Here is a 20,664-nt window from a genome sequence, read left to right as displayed (position 1 = left end):
CCATCATCCAACAGACACACTGATTCATTTCCTTAAATTCTCACATCCATCTCCTTCTCTCCATTTCAAATGCTACTACCTAAGCTCAGGTTTCCTAACTGGTATTTTTGCCTCCAGTCTTGCCCAAATCATCCAATCTTTTCTTTAATTACCACCAAGTAATCATTTTAAAAACATATAAATCTGGTATCACTTCTGTATTTAAGTTCCTTAAATGGCTCCTTGTTACCTGCACGATAACATCTAAACTCCTGAGCGCCGCAAACAGGTACTCCATGATCTGGCCCCTCTCATCTTCTGCCCCTTCTCTCACTATTTCTCCAGGTTTTCTCCATACAAAACCAGTAAGAGCTGCCCTGTATCTAGCTGTGTCATGCCTTTTGTCTTTGCACCTATACTGCTCTTTCCTATTTCACTGTGAATATCTCTCTATTATATCGCTTACCAAACTGTACATGCTATTACTTGGATATATGTTTATCTCCTCTATTAGAATAAAAGCTCCTTGAAAACAGAAGCCATTTCTTATTTATTTTTGAATTCCCACAAAAGAAAACAGTGTCTGGTATACAGTAAGCATTCAATAAATGTCTGCTGAGTAAGTTCTCCGGATAATGTTGTCAAAAGCCTGAGCTCTGTATGAATGAAATTTCCTGTCTTTCAGTCCCTTTCATGATTCCCAAACCTTCCCACGTCCTCTGTCCTTTATTCTCAGTTATGACAGACCCTCTGTACCTTAATCTTATAGTCATCTCCTCCAGAGACGAACAGTGGCTGCTGCTTATGGAAGTCAATGCCTCGCACTGGACCTGGTGGAGAAGGCAGGCAATGTATGTTAGACAGAGCTATCCTTTCTAATCTCTAAGGTGATTCCTATTCAGGATTTTTCAGTTCTATCATTTCCACATTCTTTAATCATAGAGGAATCCATGTCAAACAAGGCTTAAAATACCCCAGGATATTATAAATACTTATACTCCTTTAACTTCCTCCTAGAAATATCTCACCATCATGTTCATCAAACTTGTCAATGAGAGTGCACATCCGATAGTCCCATAACTGGATGACCCCATTATGTAAACTAGTCAGGATCCAAGGTCTTTTGGGGTGAAAGCTGAGCCCTGAAAAAAATAGAAAATGACACAATGAGCTAACTAAGCCCCATGATGTCACCTTCTGTGAATTCTGATAAGAAAAAGAAATATCAAGGTTAATCCTAGGTTCATTCATTCATTCGACATGCTTGATGATTTTTTACTGGATGCCAGACATCGTGAATTTTATGTTTGGTACTAGATTTTTGTTATATTCCTTTACATATTCTTGGGCTTTGCTCTAGGATACAATTAAGTTACTTGGAATCAGTTGATCATTTCAAGGCTTGCTTTTAGGTTTTATTACAGGGGGGCTACAGCAGCCTTCATTCTAGGCTTAATCTGGAACCACTATTAAAGCAATAGCCATCTGAGGTCTCTATTTGAAGCCCTGTAATATTAGGAAGTCTTTCCATTCTGGCAAATAGGAACACAAACTAGTCCCAGCCCTGTGTGAACTCTGGGGATTGCTCTGCTTTCTCCTTTCCATTGGTCCTTTTTCAGGTTTTGAATAGTTTTCTCACATGCAGATCAGTACTCAAACAAAAAGACCTGAGAGGACATCCTGCAGATCTCTAGTGCTCTCTCTCTGCAGCTCCCTCTCCTCCGGTATTTTGCCCAACAAAATCTAGCCATCTTTGCTTCCCCACACTCTAAACTTATGTCTCCTCAGAAAAACCAAGGGATTCCCCTCTTCACTGAAGCCTAAAAACTCTCAGGCAGTAACCTATGACAATCATAGGACTCACCTTGTTTATTTCCCTTCTCTGGAGAATTATTTTCCTGCACTGCCTGTTGCCCAATGTCTGTGAGCAATGTATGAACCTTTGTTTCATACATTTTGTTCAGTTGTATAGTTAAGGTGGGAAGGTAAATCTGGCCCTTGTTATTCTATCATGACTGGAAATGGAAGTCCCCAGAGGTAACAACTACTAACAGTTTGAAGTGTATCCTTTCAGATTTTTAATGCAGTTACACATAGACATAGGCCTTAGTATTTTATGAAAGTGGGGATCACGTTATGACGTTGTTCTGCAAACTTCTCACTTAACTATATAATATGGATCTCATGAAAGTACATATAAACATAACCTCATTCTTTTTAACTACAAGGGACAAATGTACTACACTTATATTATTCTAACAGGCATTTTGTCGCCCAATTTTTGGCTATCAGAAGAGCCTACTGAAGATACTTCTACACATCATCTAGCCTATTTGCATTATTACTTACTGCTCTAGGCTAAAGACCTGTGAGATTGCTCAGGAATAGAATATGTGCACTTAACATTTTAGTACATATAGTTTAAATGTAAAAACACTGTATCAATATACAGTCTCATGAAGTTTATGGAGGTGCCCATTTTGCACACAGGCTGTTATCAGCTATTTGTTGTTTTGTTTTATAAATCTAAGACCCTCCCCCCCAAAAAGTAACTTCACTTTTTTTTTTTTTTTTTTTGCATTTCTTTCATTACTAGTGAGGTGGAACTATTTTAATTATTTATTGAACATTTACAATTTTTCTTCTAAATTGTCTATTTTTCCATTAGGTTCTTTTTTTTAAATTATGCTATATAAGTACACTCAACAATGGATGTTTGCCCTCAAATATTATGACATCTTTGTTTTTCCTTCTGTACTGCCCAGCAAGAAATTAGGAGCAGAAAAGAAAACTGAAAGATTATGAAGACCCATTTCACATTTCACCTATACAGGTCTCAGAAATTCTTAATGGTACCCACCTTTCAAGGTCACGTTTCCCAAGAGACTTAGAAACTGCTCAGAATATATTCACACATTGATAACAACCTCCAGTTTTTGAGCTACTGAGTCTACACCAGGCGCTGTAATAAATACACTCCATATACTTTCTCATTTTAATTCTCTCTATAAAAGCCTATTTTACAGATGAGGAAATACAGACTTAGAGACCTTAAGTAAGTCACCCAAGTCATACAGCTTGTTAGTGGATGTCTCAGGATTCCAAGGCAAGCCCATCTGACTTCAAAGACCAAGTTCCTAACCACTTTGTTACGCTGCATCTTACTAAATATTCTAGATACTATTTTTTCCAGGTCTCCGGAGACCTTACTTCTCTGCCTTTCACAGTCTAACATTCTGAGGCTAATACTGCGATCTCAGTATTTGCCCTCCACCCCCAAAGACCCACAATCGAGCTCTAGAGCTGCCATACTTAGCAAATAAAAACACGAGATGCCCAGATAAATTTGAACTTCTGGTAAGCAACGACAGACTAAAAAACTATTCATTGTTTACCTGAAATTCAAATTTAACTGGGTGTCCTGCATTTTATCTGGCAACTCTATCAAGTTGAGACTTTATTGGGGTTATAAGCCTCAAGTACTATTTCCGGGTAGTAATTAAAGCCGAATGGAGGCACTGATGTTGAGATGCTGCAGCCAAGGCCTCCTTAAGTGAGGTAGCCACTACTCGTCTCCAAAAGAGCTACTGACTCGGGTGCGAGTAACAGAGATCGAGACTCAGTCCCCAGGGCCACTCCATATAACACAGTCATCAAAAAGCCAACAGATCACAGGGCCTTTGCAGCAGAACAAATCGGGAGCACAGCCAAGAGGGAAATGGAGAAGAAAGAATAGGGAGGGGGTCTAAGGAATCCCCTGCAGTGTGGGAGCCACTTTATAAGTAAATCGAAGCCCAAGGACACACCAAAGAAGAGGGGACTGGAGAACCGCTAGCCAGGCTAACCTCTCTCCCACCCTCCGTCTTCCCCCGGGTCCGTCTGGTGGGCCCTTTTCGACCAGCACCTCTACCCATTTTCTCTTCCCTGGTGTCAGCGCCGCTCCTGACATCCAACCTCCATGTTCCCCCTTTTATTCTCCACTACCTTTGACCCGCGCGCTCTTGGTCTCGAATTTGGTTAGCATCTCTCAGGTCTCCGACTCCGATGTCTTAATCCGAGCCCCGACACACCCTGCTGCCCTTCCTCCACGTCAGCGACCCTCTCCCGCGGTTTCCGGAAGCGCCTGGAAACACGAACTTCCGGTCTCTTGGGCTCCGGGCCACAGAGACGGTGTCAGTGGTAGCCTAGAGAGGCCGCTACCCGACAGGAGCCGAACTGGGGCTTCCGCTCAGCGGAGAGGCAAGATGGCCACTGCAGGGGGTGGCTCTGGGGCTGACCCGGGAAGTCGGGGTCTCCTTCGCCTTCTGTCTTTCAGCGTCCTACTAGCAGGTGAGGCCTCCGCGCCCGTGAGCTCCGTTCTCTAAGGGGAACTCTCCGGATCGGCCCAGCCGCGACCGCCACTGTCTCCCTTCTGGTTCCTGCTGCCCCTCTGTCCCCTCACCCTGTAAATCCTCTTTCTTTTTCGTTCCCACGACAGAAGTTCCCCTTTTGCCTGGACCTGAAGGTCCCTTCTCCCCTGCAGCACGTCGTGTCGCTTCACTCCCTTCTCTAGGCCTCTTCCTGGACTTCGAGCCTGACCTTCTCCCACTTTGTCCAGATGTCTCGTTTTTCACACAACCCCAGCCACCCACCCCACAGTCGAAAGGAACAGGTGTGAAAGTTAGCTTTCTTCCCCGCGTTTAGACTTTTTGAGACGAAAGCAATCTTGTTCTGTGGGTGCTGTGCGGCGCTTAAAAGGTAGATTTCTTATTTCTTCCTCTATTGATTACACCCTAGGTCTGTGTCCCTCTGCCTTGCTTCAGGTTTTTTGTTTTTTTTTTTTTTTTTAAATCAGTAAAGCAAGAATAAGGTAGGATATGGGTACTCTTAACTGTGAAGACCCTGAAGTAACGATTCAAGGAAGTTTTGGCATTTATAATGTACTTAAGTGTTTGCTGATACGCGTTCATTTACTGATAACATGGCTTTTTAGTTGGTCACGCCCTAAAATGCAAATGCCTGTATATAACTATGACTGTGCCTTCCCCCAGTTCACATTGTTTTTAAAGATCCTCAAAGGAGAGACTACAGCTGCCCCACACTGTGGGCACACACATGACCTACTGATGTTAAATTAACTGACCGGTGTATGTCATAAGGTTTCTCTCAATTCTGTTCACACTCTTGGAAAAATGTCTCAGAAAGTTTTCTTAGCCCAGCACCTTTGTATTAACCGATTAGTAATATACATACAGGATATACAAGCAGAAGTGTGATCACCTGTGCAACCAGAATCTGGCAAATCTAAGGTGAAACACTTTCCTTTGACCAAGTTTTCTCTCTTTTAGTGTCACTGTCAATGGCGCTACATGGACTTTGTAATAACCCTTTGAGGCACATAGCTGGGTGCCATGTAGAGCATGTATCTGTTACGATAATGTGCCCAAGAAATAAGAAGAATGGACTTTAATCTCATTTTAGAAAGTATGATATTAAATGATTTACCCAAGCCATACATCAGATTAATGACACGATAGAAGCTAGTACCTGTGTCTCTCAAATTTTTCTTAACACTTTTTATCTTCCGATCAGGTTTGTGCAGGGGAAACTCAGTGGAGAGGAAGATATATATCCCCTTAAATAAAACAGCTCCCTGTGTTCGCCTGCTCAACGCCACTCATCAGATTGGCTGCCAGTGTGAGTTGAGACGGATTCATGTTTGTGGACATTGATATTTGTCTGTGCCCTAGATACTAAGTAACATCCATGTCCTGCTTAGGAGTTTTGACACTCATGTTGGACTGTGTGTAGGCAGTTACAGAGAACCGTCTGTCAAGCTAGGCAAGATAATTAATAAGAACTAACATTTAGTAAATGCTGCATACCAAGCTTTTTACATGTGCATCTCATACAACCCCCACCACAACCCCACAAAATAGGTCTTACTGTTATTGTCACTTTATAAATGATGAAACTAAAACTTAAAGAAGTTGAGTAACTTTCCCAAGATCATACTGGTAATAAGTGATGACGCCAGGATTTGGTGGCCCAAGCACTAAGCTGGGAGGCCTTTTTTTTTTTTTTTTTTTTTTGAGACGGAGTTTCACTCTTGTCCTCCAGGCTGGAGTGCAATGGCATGATCTCGGCTCACTGTGACCTCTGCCTTCTGGGTTCAAGCAGTTCTCCTGCCTCAGCCTCTTGAGTAGCTGGGATTACATGCACCTGCCAGTATGCCCAGCTAATTTTTGTATTTTTAGTAGAGATGGTGTTTCACCATGTTGGCCAGGCTGGTCTTGAACTCCTGACCTCAAGTGATCCACCCACCTTGGCCTCCCAAAATGCTGGGATTACAGGCGTGAGCCACCACACCCAACCAAGCCAGCACTCTTAACCACCCTATTATACTGTTTTTTAAGGAGAAAAAAGTCTCATATTCTATGGTGTCCAGTCATCACTTGCACTCTGAACTTTTTGGAACCAAAATGGGCTTCTTAAAGGCAATGAACTATCTGAAGAGAAGGCACTGAAAATGCCAAACAGGCTGGGCGCAGTGGCACATGCCTGTAATCCCAGCACTTTGGAAGGCCAAGGCGGGTGGATCACTTGAGGTCAGGAGTTTGAGACCAGTCTGCCAGCATGGTGAAACCCCCCCATCTCTACTAAAGATACAAAAATTAGCCGGCTGGCTGCTGTGGCATGCCTGTAGTCCTAGCTTCTCAGGAGGCGGAGGCAGGAGAATCCCTTGAGCCCAGGAGGCGGAGGTTGCAGTGAGCCGAGATTGTGCCACTGTACTCCAGCGTAGGTGACAGAGTGAGACACTGTCTGAAAAAAAAAAAGAAAGAAAATGCCAAATAATTGCAAGAGGAATTAGTGAAGCATTCTATTTATCCTTTTTTAAAACTTTTTTTTTCCTTAAATTCAACTGACAGGCCGTTTATTTTTATGCTTTGTGTGTTCCAAGAAAAGGTGCCATGACACTGTGGCTTTAAAAACTATCAAAATCATAGGGCAGGAAAAGTAGTAATCTAAAGGCTAACCTGCTATCTTCAGATTTTGTTTCCCATGGACAATAGCTCTGTCAGAATGTAGTTTTGCAGATAAGCAGGAAACTTGGGGTCTGATACTGGCTTCTTCATCATCAAATTGATCACCTCTGAATTTCAGTTTACCCCTGGAATAATGGTTGGAATACTTGCATAAAGCTGAAAGTCAAATACCTCTTAATAGTTGTTTATTGATGATGCTAGGTAAATAGGGTGGTCTCAGAAGTGCTGTATAATTTCCTGAAGACTTCTTCCAATTTGGTAAGAGAAAACTGGGACACTGAGAAGTGAAGGACTTGTTCGTGGAAGCAGTTACTACTTTTTTAGCTATCTTTCCGTGAGCTATAGTATCTGTTAATTGTCCCATGTCCCTGCTATACAAAGCACTGGGAGTAGGTTGACTGGTTCCAAACAGCCCCAAATAAAGTTTTTGTTGTACTTAGTTTCTTTTTTTTTTTTTTTTTGAGATGGAGTCTCGCTCTCTCGCCCAGGCTGGAGTGCAATGGCACGATCTCAGCTCACTGCACCCTCCGCCTCCCAGGTTAAAGCAATTCTCCTGTCTCAGCTTCTTGAATAGCTGGGATTACAGGCGCGTGCCACCGTGCCCAGCTAATTTTTTGTATCTTTAGTAGAGGCGGGGCTTCACCATGTTGGCCAGGCTGGTCTCGAACCCCTGACCTCGTGATCTGCCTGCCTTGGCCTCCCAAAGTGCTGGGATTACAGGCGTGAGCCACCATGCCCAGCCCTCTGGACTTAGTTTCTGAACTGGTTTGTAGGTAGAAGAGAGCTAGGTTCAGGGTGGGCTGAGATCAGACTGCTGGTCTTGCTGGAACCTCACTATAAAGTACAGAAGGCCAGGACTCCATCCTCTTGTAACTGGGCTCTAAGAAAACTCCTTTGGGAATGAGTCATTCTACTCTATGTTCTTAAAACAGCTCTGTAGGAAGCAAAGCCTCTAGAGGTAAAGCCAAGTGCCAATACAGAGAAACAAGAGGGGGTAAGTGGGACTCTGGCCACTTCCTCATTAAGATCTTGGTTCCTTTTTAACCTACTTATTTCCAGATCTTACTTCGTCATATCTGTCTTTTCTGAGCAGGCTATGCCCTTTTGAATTAGTGTAGCTAACATGATAAAACTAAGGAGAAAAAGTGATACCCAGATTTGATTTCTGATTATAATGCTCTGCTTCTCTTGGACACTTTAAAGTTCTCAAAGGGGGCTTTAAATAGGTTTCTTTTCCCTCCCTCCTTCTATCCTTTCTTCCTTCTTTCATCTGTCCCCACAGTATGAGATCAGTAGAGGTAGTAAACCTCATTGAAGGCCCAGAGAAAATAAGCAAGTTACTTAAGACTACACCATTACTAGTTGGAACCCAGATTAGAATCCCGGTTTTTTTCAGTCCAGTATCATAGTTTGTCTTCTTCCTGTCCTCCCTGGAGTTGAAGTTTTGGTGTGTGTGTGTGTGTGTGTGTGTGTCAGACTCTCACTATGTCACCCAAGCTGGAGTGCTGTGGCACAATCTCAGCTCACTGCAGCCTCTGCCTCCCAGGTTCAAGCAATTCTCCTGCCTCAGCCTCCTGAGTAGCTAGCATTACAGGTGTGCGCCATCACACCTGGCTAATTTTTGTATTTTTAGTGGAGATGGGGTTTCACCATGTTGGCCAGGCTGGTCTCGAACTCCTGACCTCAAGTGGTCCACCCACCCACTTCGGCCTCCCAAAGTACTGGGATTACAGGCATGAGCCACTGCGCCCGGCCGAAGTTATATATGTTTTAGTTGCCACCCTACCTGTTCCTTTTCCCATGTTTTAAATGCTGTGGCAAGGGCCGGGCATGGTGGCTCACTCCTGTAATCCCAGCACTTTGGGAGGCTGAGTGGGCATTTAAAACTCTAAAGTGATTCTGATACACAGCCAGGGCTGAGAACTACTGGTCTAAAATAATTTATGAATAACATATCCAATTTTCTGTGGGGAGAAGACTCACAGGGAGACCCTAGGATATCTCCACTCAGATCACTGGGGACTTAAGGAGTAATACCTAATGCCTTGAATTATGTAGAATTCAAAGTATTCTGGACTCTGGGTCATCCATCCTCTAATACAGTGCTTCCCAATCTTTATCATGTCATGAGACACATAGAAAATGTTATTTGTATGGCATCCTGGCACATAGAGAAATGGGTGATATTTTCAGGGCATCCTGGGATAAATGATAAGTAGGCTCCTGGCTGGAGGTGACTTTGGAAACTCCAGGTTTCCTGGAATAAGGAAAACCAATGAGAGCACATCTCTGTTCCATTCGAAGCTTATCAATTGGGAAGCTCTGTTTTAGAAACCTCAGAGTTCTTGATTAACCTCATCTAAAACCAGCCAGAAGCAAGTAAAGTCATTCCCAAAAAGGGCAAAAGGAATGACGATCCAGGAAGGCTCCTGAGGCCAAGGGCATGTATGCATGTGTTTTTACAAAGGAAGATTCAAAGCTAAAACCCTGAGCTAGAGATTTAGTGGCATTTCCTAGAGAAAATATCGGTTTGAAAACTTTGATGTCTATTGTTGTAGAATCTTATGTATATGGCTAAATAAGGTTGAGGGCAGAGGGCAAGAAAATGAAGTTCACAGAAACTTTCTGGCATATAATGAGTCCTCTTGTGCTCTTTTGTATTCCATTCCCTCCTTATAACCTTCAGATGGAGCTGGGGCAACAGCTTTTCAGTTCAAATCTAGAGGTGCCTGTATTCACCCAAATGTGTTGTGACATCTTTAGGGGATAAAAGATACGCAGAATCAGTGAGGCAAAGTCAGAATTGTTAACTATGGGAGCTTTAATTTGACTCATTCTGTCCTGGCAGCTTCAATTAGTGGAGACACAGGGGTTATCCACGTACTAGAGAAAGAAGAGGACCTACAGTGGGTATTGACTGATGGCCCCAACCCCCCTTACATGGTTCTGCTGGAGAGCAAGCATTTTACCAGGTAAGAACTAGATGTATCTGCTGGGAAAACATCCATAGAGGGAAAGTTTCAGTAAACAGTCCTCCCACTTATTAGTGAAAACTTCCCTTGGCTGCCCTGGTCTGGTCAGGGTAGAGGGTGGGGTGGTCCTCAGAAGGAAAGGTATACCATCAAAAGAAATGATCTTGAGCTTAGGGCTAAATTTCACCTACCTGTCCCTGAGTAACCCTGGGCATCCCTCCCTTCCCTCCCTGGGGTCCTTACTCACTAAAGCTCTACTTTTTAGAGCAGATCATTGTCCAGGCTCAGAATTTAGAGACTGAAAGGGAAGAAATAAGTCAACAATCTGATTCCCCTAGTTCCCCATTTGTTTACATCCTGGAGGCAGGATGTCAGGCTGTCTGACACCTTCCTGTGTTCCTTCATGGAATTCCTTTCCTATTCCAGGGATTTAATGGAGAAGCTGAAAGGGAGAACCAGCCGAATTGCTGGTCTTGCAGTGTCCTTAACCAAGCCCAGTCCTGCCTCAGGCTTCTCTCCTAGTGTGCAGTGCCCAAATGATGGGTTTGGTAAGTGTCCCAAAGGATCAGGAGAGCCTGCTGTCACCTAAGGCTCACTGTTGCTTCAGTCTTATGTCTTTGTGAGGGATGTATGTGTGTTTGTGTCTGTGTGTAGTGTCAGTAACTGACTCCCAAACAGGAGGTAGTGCTTGTTTGTCTTTGCTGCTCATCCCTTCCCTCTCCTGTTTCCCCTTCCTTTGCCTTACCTGGCATTATCTCTTTTTGTCATGTGTTCACATCCCTAATCTTACAGCCTAAGATTCCCTGATACCATTGTCTTTCTATTTTAGTGTGGATGATAATAGACTTCATGCCTACTTCTTTGAGTCACCACCTCCTTTTGAACTCTTAGTCCCAACTGAAAGATTCTTCCGCCCTCACCTGGTTCCTAAGTACTTGGTGTCCCAGTAACCAGTCCCCCTATTCCCCATCCTTCCCTTCAGGTGTTTACTCCAATTCCTATGGGCCGGAGTTTGCTCACTGCAGAGAAATACAGTGGAACTCACTGGGCAATGGTTTGGCTTATGAAGACTTCAGTTTCCCCATCTTTCTTCTTGAAGATGAAAATGAAACCAAAGTCATCAAGCAGGTAATGATGCTGCCAGCTCCTAGCAATTCCAGTTAGAAAGAAGATTATTTTTCTAGCCAGGTGTGGTGGTGTGTGCACGTAGTCCCAGCCACCCAGGAGGCTGAGACAGGAGGATCGCTTGAGGCCAGGAGGCAGAGGTTTCAGTGAGCTGAGATGGCACCATTGCACTCCAGCCTGGATGACAGAGCAAGATCCCGTGTCACCAAAAAAAAAAAAAAGAAAGAAAGAAAGGGGATTATTTTATAGGCTCTCCTATTTGGAGGGTGGCTCATTCTACTGGTACACCTGCTGAAAGATGGTTGCTCCGAAAAGAACCAAGATGTTTATTTTTCTCACATTCTTTCCCCACATTTTGCTCCTGCCTGATATTACAACATTAAAGCCTTTTAGACTAGAAGAAAATATAAAGAATATCTGAAAGAATAATATGAAACAAGGTACACAGCCCAGGTTAAGAACCACTAGTATCATAAAAAAAAGCATTGGACTAGAGATTGAGAAATTCAATTTGGTAATTTCTGAGCTTCTTTTTACTTCTAATGTGCCTTAATTCTGATCTAGTATTTCCATTTTGACTCATAGAGTAGTTAAGAGATTTGTCCAAAGTTGCATGGTGAGTTGATCTCCAAGCTGTGTCATATCTGATTTCCTATCTCTAGTTTGGTGCTCTTTGTATCAGATCACACTGAATGTTTTCAGTGGCTGAATCTTCAAATTGGGCCAGGCCATCTGGAATGGGATGATTTCATCTCCAACTAAACCACTGAGTCTGCAACCCTTTGTAACTCTTGATGAGTTTCTCTCTTTGACCTTGTAGAACCTATGGTTGTACCAGGATTACTATAGCTCAGGGATAAATGTCTCCGAAAAGGGTGTGGCTCCATCCCAAAAGGATGGAACTGGGCCCTCCTCCTTCTGGGATGTAAGGGAGGGCCTCCACAAACTAGCTGTCTCAGTGGGGTCCATTTCCCCTTTCAGTGCTATCAAGATCACAACCTGAGTCAGAATGGCTCAACACCAACCTTCCCACTGTGTGCCATGCAGCTCTTCTCACACATGCACGCTGTCATCAGCACTGCCACCTGCATGCGGCGCAGCTCCATCCAAAGCACCTTCAGCATCAACCCAGGTAGGGCAGATCCAAACCATGAGGGTAATGGAATAAGGGGCAGAGGGAGAGTGGAACCAGGCCAGGGAATGTTAGAGAGACTGTAACAGGGAAGGAGTAGACACCATGAAGGAGCTCTGCATGGGAGAACTAGAAACAATTCTGAAAAATTTAGGCAGCTTGTTCCTAAAGTGGATGGTGGCAGAGAAGCCAACTTCGGACTGTTGGAAGTAGAGAAAACGACTTAGAGTCCGTAGGGCACTGATCAGAGATTTCCAGTGTTGCCTTTATAGCTGCCCTCTTCTTTAGCCTTGTTGATCTCTCATTGTTTGTGTCCTGCTTAGAAATCGTCTGTGACCCCCTGTCTGATTACAATGTGTGGAGCATGCTAAAGCCTATAAATACAACTGGGACATTAAAGCCTGACGACAGGGTTGTGGTTGCTGCCACCCGGGTGAGTGTTGGCTTCTGATCAGGATGGGCAGGGCTGGCACAAAAAGAGCTGGGAGGCCCCGCTGTAGCATATCAGATTTCAAAGTTGCTAAATTGGGAAGCCTCAAATGGGGAGGAATCTGGGCTGTGGGACTCCTGGGTTGTCTCCCTTGCCACAGGACAGGTATATTCTCTTGACTGGAGCAAGAAAGGAGGTTTGGGGCCAGTTTTAAAGTATATATCCCCTGACTTTTCTTCTGTTGTACCTAGCTGGATAGTCGTTCCTTTTTCTGGAATGTGGCCCCAGGGGCTGAAAGCGCAGTGGCTTCCTTTGTCACCCAGCTGGCTGCTGCTGAAGCTTTGCAAAAGGCACCTGATGTGACCACCCTGCCTCGCAATGTCATGTTTGTCTTCTTTCAAGGGGTAAGGGCTCTTTGGCTGGAGTGCAGTGGCAGGGAAGAAAGAGGATAGTAAAGATGAGAGTGGCTACTGGTTGGAGAATACCTCAGCACTTGACCTAAGTTGTTAACCAGCACAGAGCTTCTGGATGTGTCTACATGTGTCTCCCCTTTAGATTCCTCCATTTTAGGAAGCTTAGATTCCTTCTTTTTAGGAAGCTTTTACACCCTGAATTGATATGTAACCAGCCTTCTCTTTCCCCCCGATAAGATTATTGGAGGTGGCCTTTTACTTTTATTCTCTGGACTCCTTTACTGCTATCTCCATCCAGGAGCCCTTAGGCTCCTGACTCTCATCGCTAGGACCACAGCCCTAGAATAAGGGAACAGCATCTGTGGCTGAGTCACTGGAGGTGGAAGCAGACAATAAGGGAACAGCATCTGTGGCTGAGTCACTGGAGGTGGAAGCAGACACATAATAGCTGATGTTCATCTTAGGCCTTTACTAAGGCTACTTTCCCCATTTCTGGGCTTGAGAAGTCTTGTAATACATATATATGAGGGATAGTCACAGCTGGGAGGTGGGGCCAAGAGAAGCTGAAAGTCACATGACTGTAAGCTGACTAGCAGTTGAGGTGACCTGAGACAGTTGTCTTGCCTACAGCTTTGATGATCTGGCCTTCTTCGAGGCTCTCCTAACCCTTTGGAATCTCTGTTCCCCCTCCCACCTACCTCCATCTCTCAGGAAACTTTTGACTACATTGGCAGCTCGAGGATGGTCTACGATATGGAGAAGGGCAAGTTTCCTGTGCAGTTAGAGAATGTTGACTCATTTGTGGAGCTGGGACAGGTATGTGGCATGTCCCCCAGCCCCTTCATTTTTAATTAAATCTTCCTCCTTTGTTGTTCTGCGGTCTTAACTGCAGGAACCACCGCCTCTTCCCTTGACTTCTATCCCCTAGGCATAGCCCAGAACAGGAGACTGATTCTAAGTGTTGTTTCTTCATCTTCCCCCCAGGTGGCCTTAAGAACTTCATTAGAGCTTTGGATGCATACAGATCCTGTTTCTCAGAAAAATGAGTCTGTACGGAACCAGGTAACCTGAGCATCTCCCCTGATTTCCTGTTCCTACAGCTCAGAATCCAGACCTCAACCCCTGCCCTGTTTCCACCAACCCCTGCCCTGTTTCCACCAACCCCCAGGGCCTGTGAGACAGGGTAAGAGACAGGATTGGATTGGGTGTTGGCCAAAGGATGAACACCAGAGCTGTTGTTGCTGCTGGGAAGAATCAGGAGCTCAGTGGCATTCCATTGGTTCCCTGGACTGGGTAGTTCTCTGATCATTTGTTGCCTAGCAGACTACCACTGCCCATTAAGGATAGGTGAGTGACTAGCTCCCTTCTTGCCTTGCTGCCCCATGGATCCAATTGTCAAGGCTGCTCTGCCCAAGTCCTGGCTGTGTCACACTCGCTGCCCAACTTGTCCTCCACTTTCCTCATTGCTTGTTCAAAACCTTCCCTTCCCTCTAGGTCCACCTTTAGGTCTGCTTTTTTCCAGGTGGTCCTCTTTCTGCAATTCCAGCCTTCAGCATCATCCCTGCTCTGGACTCCTGTAGCATTTAAAGAATTGGTTATCTGTTTGGCATTCAGCACGCAGTTTTCTATTATTATTTGCGCCCTCCAATTCTGCACAATAAATAATAAGTGAAGCATCCACTGAGGATAAATCAGAGTCTTGAAGACAGTAGAATTTACTTATAAATATGAAAAAAAAAGGTCTCTTCTTTATGCCCCAATTTTCTAACTCTAAAAAGAATGGTGGAAGCTACAGGAAATTCAGAGAGCCTTGGTCCCAAAAGGCTTGAGGGATAAAGGTCTACTAGAGATAGGGTAGCTCCCCAAGCAGGGGACTTGAAGTATAGAGCATTTCAGCCCTAAAAGAGACCTCCTGCTTCCCATCCCCCAGCCTCCCATCAGTTAATCTCCCTCGTACCCCCCAGGTGGAGGATCTCCTGGCCACATTGGAGAAGAGTGGTGCTGGTGTCCCTGCTGTCATCCTCAGGAGGCCAAATCAGTCCCAGCCTCTCCCACCATCTTCCCTGCAGCGATTTCTTCGAGCTCGAAACATCTCTGGCGTTGTTCTGGCTGACCACTCTGGTGCCTTCCATAACAAGTAAGAATCACTTGGCCCTGCACCCTCTTCATTCTTGAAGAGTCTATTCTGCAGTCTGGGAGGAAGGTCACTGCCCTCCACTTTCCCATACTACCCCCTCCCGAACTTCAGGTCCATCTGTATTCTTTGTTCAGTGGCCTGTTCACATCTGAACTGAAACCCTTATTTGTTTGACTGGATATTCATCTTAGAAACTCATCCTCACCCTTAGCCCTTTCCTGTCAAAATCCACGGTTATGATTCCACTCCTCCCTAGCTCTCTAGGGTCCTGAGTTCCTCAGGGCTGCCAGCAGAGGGCATCACCTCAAACGCAGGCATGGGAAGGATGGCGGGGGCCCTTTGGCTAGAGGACAGAAAGCAGTCCTTCTCTGGAACTCACCCAGAGGTGCCAGAAACAGTATTCATACTCTGTGAAATGTACCATGTTCTTGCCATGTGGTAGGTGGCCATGGTTCAGTGCGAGGGTAAAAGTGCCTCCTATAGCTGATGGGGCTCCAGAGATACAAAGTAAGGCCTTGTTAGTCACCTCTTTCTTGGTCTGTGTTACCCTTTAACTGCTCCTAACTTGAGGCCTTGGATAACAGGGGACTTCTTACTCAGGCTGGATTGCCAAGCTTCCCTAGGGCCAAATGAGTTTTGAAGTGAAAATGCTTGAGCTCTATTTCTGACCCCAGCCAAGTAGCACCTTCTCATTCATTTAGGGGAGTGACAGTCCTAGCACTTAGGGTCAGCTGTCTTCTCTAAAGCTATCCTTGTACCACTTTGGGGCAAGTGAGGATTCATCATTTGAACACATTTTGGATTTGATTATGTAGCTGACTTGACTTTGTGTGGGACAGGGATTTACTGATGGTAAAGACTGTGGAACTCAGCCTCTCTTTTAAGATCTATCTCCTTGGGGCTCCATAAGGATCATCATGGTGATTTTATCAGTGTATTCTTACATATCTATGAGCAGACCTGATCCTAAGACCTGCTAATCACCTCCTGCTCCTAGCCACCCTAAATATAAATGTTCATTGTAACAGTTATACAGTTGATCTCATGATATATGGTAGAGTTCTCTGAAAATCATCTTAGCCATCCGCCATATCTCCAGCCCAAATGATGTAGAAGAGTCTCTCCTTTGTTTAAAGATCTGAGCTCATTCAGCTTTTCTGCCTTGTCTGTCAGGAAAGTCTTTAATTTTCACTAACCACCTCACCCTCCCTCCTACCTCCCTGTTCTCCACACCTTCTGCAATATGGGATCCTGATTGTCTCTCACCCCTTTCTTCTGGATGCTGAAAATGAGATACTGAGTTCCTGCATAAGGAGCATTTGAGGGAGGAAAGGGGCAGAGCCCTGGCTAAATGTAGCCAAGGCTCATGCCGGCTTTCCTGGCAGATATTACCAGAGTATTTACGACACTGCTGAGAACATTAATGTGAGCTATCCCGAATGGCTGAGCCCTGAAGAGGACCTGAACTTTGTAACAGACACTGCCAAGGTAGCACTGAGCCAGGCTGGGTGGGAGCCTGGGGAACACAGTGAAGATGCTAGCGTTTGAGGATAGGAGAGGTGGGCCATTCAGCCCCCTCCTCACCTACCACAGGCCCTGGCAGATGTGGCCACGGTGCTGGGACGTGCTCTGTATGAGCTTGCAGGAGGAACCAACTTCAGCGACAGAGTTCAGGCTGATCCCCAAACGGTAAGCAGATGGGCCCTAACTCCTTCTTTCTGTTTACACAGCAAGCTGCCCGTATCCTCCCTTGCCCTAGTGTCCCAAACCTTGGAATTCCACATGACTGTTGATGCCGGTGAGAATGCCTCATGCCCCAGAGAGCTCTTGGGTGGGCCTCATCTGCATCTTATGAGCCAGCCACTGTCTCCCAACTCCAGTCTATCTGGCCAGTCTGGTTCCTGCCCCATGACTGGGTCTCCACTGATAATTCTTTCCCTGGGCTCCCTTCAAGTCACAGGGTTTTCTCTCTTTACTGTTCCAATCCTAGGTTACCCGCCTGCTCTATGGGTTCCTGATTAAAGCCAACAACTCATGGTTCCAGTCTATCCTCAGGCAGGACCTAAGGTCCTACTTGGGTAAGCATCTGGTGTGGGAATGGGACCCCTAGCTGAGGAAAGGGATAGAGAAAAAGTTATTTTGGTTTAACCTTTATTTTTTTTTTTCTTTTTCCTCTCTGTTTTTCTTACCCCCTGTTTTCCTTTCTTTCTTCTCATATTTGATGGATCCTTTTCCATTGCCCTTCTTTCTGGCTGCTGCCAATCTTGGGCTTTTCCTGTTTCACCCACTATCCACCCACCAAATCTTCCCTTCCCTTTGGTCTGCGATCAGGTGACGGGCCTCTTCAACATTACATCGCTGTCTCCAGCCCCACCAACACCACTTATGTTGTACAGTATGCCTTGGCAAATTTGACTGGCACAGTGGTCAACCTCACCCGAGAGCAGTGCCAGGATCCAAGTAAAGTCCCAAGTGAAAACAAGGATGTGAGTGGTGGTGGGTGTTGGAAGTGCCCTGGGGCCCCTTTCCCTTGGGAAAGTTGGAGGTTCTTCTAGACCTAGTTAGACCCAGGGGATTGGGATGGAGAGGTAGAAAGATGCATTCCTCAGCAATTGGGTGTTGAAAAGCCTGGATGAAAATGGACCATCTGAAGGGTAAAGGGACAGCAGCCAGTTAGCTCAATTGGTTAGAGCATGGCACTGATAGAGGGTAGAGGGAATGAGTGAGAAGAGGATCACCCTAGCCGTGTGTTGTGGCCCATCTTCTCTGCAGCTGTATGAGTACTCATGGGTCCAGGGCCCTTTGCATTCTAATGAGACGGACCGACTCCCCCGGTGTGTGCGTTCTACTGCACGATTAGCTAGGGCCTTGTCTCCTGCCTTTGAACTGAGTCAGTGGAGCTCTACTGAATACTCTACATGGACTGAGAGCCGCTGGAAAGATATCCGTGCCCGGATATTTCTCATTGCCAGCAAAGAGCTTGAGGTGAGATGGGGCAGGAGGGGAGGTGGCAGGGATCTGTTTGACTTCTTTCTCTGCTTTCTTGTGTCATATAGCCCCTTCCATCTCCCATTTGCCCCACATTTGTAGCAAAAGCCTACTGCAAATCTGTCCCTGGTCAGCCAGCATGTTCCCTTAGGAGGCGTTTCTTTTTTTTTTTTTTTTTTTTGAGATGTAGTTTCGCTCTTGTTGCCCAAGCTGGAGTGCAATGGCACGATCTCGGCTCACTGCAACCTCCGTCCCCCAGGTTCAAGCAATTCTTCTGCCTCAGCCTCCCGAGTAGCTGGGATTACAGGCATGTGCCACCACACCCAGCTAATTTTTTTTTATTTTTAGTAGAGATGGGTTTCACCATGTTGGTCAGGCTGGTCTTAAACTCCTGACCTCAGGTGATCCACCTGCCTTGGCCTCCCAAAGTGCTGGGATTACAGGCGTGAGCCACTGCACCCAGCCAGGAGGCCTTTCTTCACAGATGGTTTGAGTAGGTGTTCATTCTGGAGAGCCCCTGTGGATCCCAGAACTCCTTCACAGCTTCAACTCCCATCTGGCATTCCCCATCTGGCACAGCTGGGATGAGTCAGTCTAATGTACTGAGCTCCTGTCACAAGTCAGTAATGTAAGTGCCACAAGAGAACCAAAGCCATGGGCCCTCCTTTCAAAATGCCTAAAATCTAAGTAATACAAGATGAACGTAAGAACAGAGATACTTTACTTCTCTTTTCAAATGGGGAGACAAAGTCTGTAGGCTGGAGAGATGTTGCCCATGATTGTTCCATGCTTGGTGCTTAGAGCCAGCATCTGAATTCCCATGGCTCCAGACCCCAAACAATATCCAAAAAACTGCACTGAGTTCTGAGAATGCCTTTCCCCTTTCCTGCCCTCCCTCCCCCTGCAGTTCATCACCCTGATAGTGGGCTTCGGCATCCTCATCTTCTCCCTCGTCGTCACCTACTGTATCAATGCCAAAGCTGATGTCCTTTTCATTGCTCCCCGGGAGCCAGGAGCTGTGTCATACTGAGGAGGACCCCAGCTTTTCCTGCCAGCTCAGCAGTTCACTTCCTAGAGCATCTGTCCCACTGGGACACAACCACTAATTTGTCACTGGAACCTCCCTGGGCCTGTCTCAGACTGGGATTAACATAAAAGAGTGGAGGAGAGATAAATAAGTTGCCTCCCTTCCTCCGCTCCCCTTTCCCATCACCCCTCCCCCATTTCCTCCTCCTTCTCTACTCATGCCAGATTTTGGGATTACAAATAGAAGCTTCTTGCTCCTGTTCAACTCCCTAGTTACCCACCCTAATTTGCCCTTCAGGATCCTTCTACTTTTTCCTTCCTGCCCTGTACCTCTCTCTGCTCCTCACCCCCACCCCTGTACCCAGCCACCTTCCTGACTGGGAAGGACGTAAAAGGTTGAATGTCAGGGTCAAACTACATTGAGCCCCTGAGGACAGGGGCATCTCTGGGCTGTCTACTGTCTCCTTCCCACTGTCCTTTCTCCAGGTCCTCAGATGGCACATTAGGATGGGCGTGCTGCGGGTGGGTATCCCACCTCCAGCCCACAGTGCTCAGTTGTACTTTTTATTAAGCTGTAATATCTATTTTTGTTTTTGTCTTTTTCCTTTATTTTTTGTAAATATATATATAATGAGTTTCATTAAAATAGATTATCCCACACGACTTGTACTGTTAGTTATTCTTCCCAGGCCACCTTGTTCAGCGAGCCTGGACTGGAAATCATGAAATTATATTTTATGCTATCATCTTGGGCTCCAGAGGACCCAAGGAGTAAGGCTCTGTCAAAAACAGTTGAAGTCCTTTCAAATTGCAGAGCCCTGGTTCTCCTCTTGTAAGAACAATGTTAACATAGTTTCTTCTCACTTTGTAATGAACAGGCATTTCTTTTTTTTTTTTTTTTTTTTTTTTTTTTGAGATGGAGTCTCGCTCTGTCACCCAGGCTGGAGTGCAGTGGCGCGATCTCGGCTCACTGCAAGCTCCGCCTCCTGGGTTCATGCCATTCTCCTGCCTCAGCTTCCCGAATAGCTGGGACTACAGGCGCCCACCACCACACCCAGCTAATTTTTTTTGTATTTTTAGTAGAGATGGGGTTTCACCATGTTAGCCAGGATGGTCGCGACCTCCTGAACTTGTGATCCACCGGCCTCGGCCTCCCAAAGTGCTGGGATTACAGGCGTGAGTCACCGTGCCTGGCCATGAACAGGCATTTCTATTCACTCTGAGACACTGGCTGGGGTACAGAGATGAAGAGCATATAACCCTAACTCTTGAGTAGCTCACAGTTGGGATGAGAAGAGAGACAGACACTCTCACAACTACACGTAATCCAGTGTAATAAAAGGAATAATCGCAGTATATCCCAAGTGCTCTGGTAGCACATAGTGAAATTCAGGACCATGTCAGAGGTGACATTCAAGTGATGATTTAAAGCGTTCA

General features: G+C 45.6%; 2 protein-coding genes across 3 annotated transcripts in view; one reads left to right on the top strand and one right to left on the bottom strand.

Annotated features, from left to right (window-relative positions):
* COPA (COPI coat complex subunit alpha) overlaps positions 1 to 4,150 on the bottom strand; it is a 53,445-nt gene extending 49,295 nt beyond the window's left edge. The window contains exons 1-3 of the mRNA XM_054451055.2: positions 3,964 to 4,150; positions 1,008 to 1,121; positions 736 to 809 (exon numbers count right to left, since the gene is read on the bottom strand). Coding sequence (XP_054307030.1) covers positions 736 to 809; positions 1,008 to 1,121; positions 3,964 to 4,003 — 228 coding nt within the window. The 5' untranslated portion in view covers positions 4,004 to 4,150. The remainder of the gene's footprint in view (positions 1 to 735; positions 810 to 1,007; positions 1,122 to 3,963) is intronic.
* Positions 4,149 to 19,887, top strand: NCSTN (nicastrin). Of its 2 annotated transcripts, XM_054451064.2 has the most exons (17): positions 4,149 to 4,308; positions 5,551 to 5,655; positions 9,853 to 9,976; positions 10,403 to 10,524; positions 10,959 to 11,104; positions 12,083 to 12,233; positions 12,557 to 12,666; positions 12,915 to 13,067; positions 13,788 to 13,892; positions 14,061 to 14,138; positions 15,041 to 15,213; positions 16,599 to 16,701; positions 16,807 to 16,902; positions 17,204 to 17,291; positions 17,545 to 17,699; positions 17,986 to 18,198; positions 19,109 to 19,887. In XM_054451064.2, the coding sequence occupies exons 1-17, from the start codon at positions 4,224 to 4,226 to the stop codon at positions 19,229 to 19,231; spliced, it is 2,130 nt and encodes a 709-aa protein (XP_054307039.1). In that variant the 5' UTR covers positions 4,149 to 4,223; the 3' UTR covers positions 19,232 to 19,887. The 2 variants fall into 2 exon arrangements, with proteins under 2 accessions (XP_054307039.1, XP_063505936.1); XM_063649866.1 differs by lacking the exon at positions 5,551 to 5,655 and having other exon boundaries at positions 4,166 to 4,308.
* The last annotated feature ends 777 nt before the right edge of the window (positions 19,888 to 20,664 follow it).

The sequence above is a fragment of the Pongo pygmaeus genome, chromosome 1, assembly GCF_028885625.2.
Source record: "Pongo pygmaeus isolate AG05252 chromosome 1, NHGRI_mPonPyg2-v2.0_pri, whole genome shotgun sequence".
Classification (NCBI taxonomy): Eukaryota; Metazoa; Chordata; class Mammalia; order Primates; family Hominidae; genus Pongo; species Pongo pygmaeus.
Note: the sequence above shows the minus strand (reverse complement) of the source record. Positions and strands in the feature narration are given on the sequence as shown.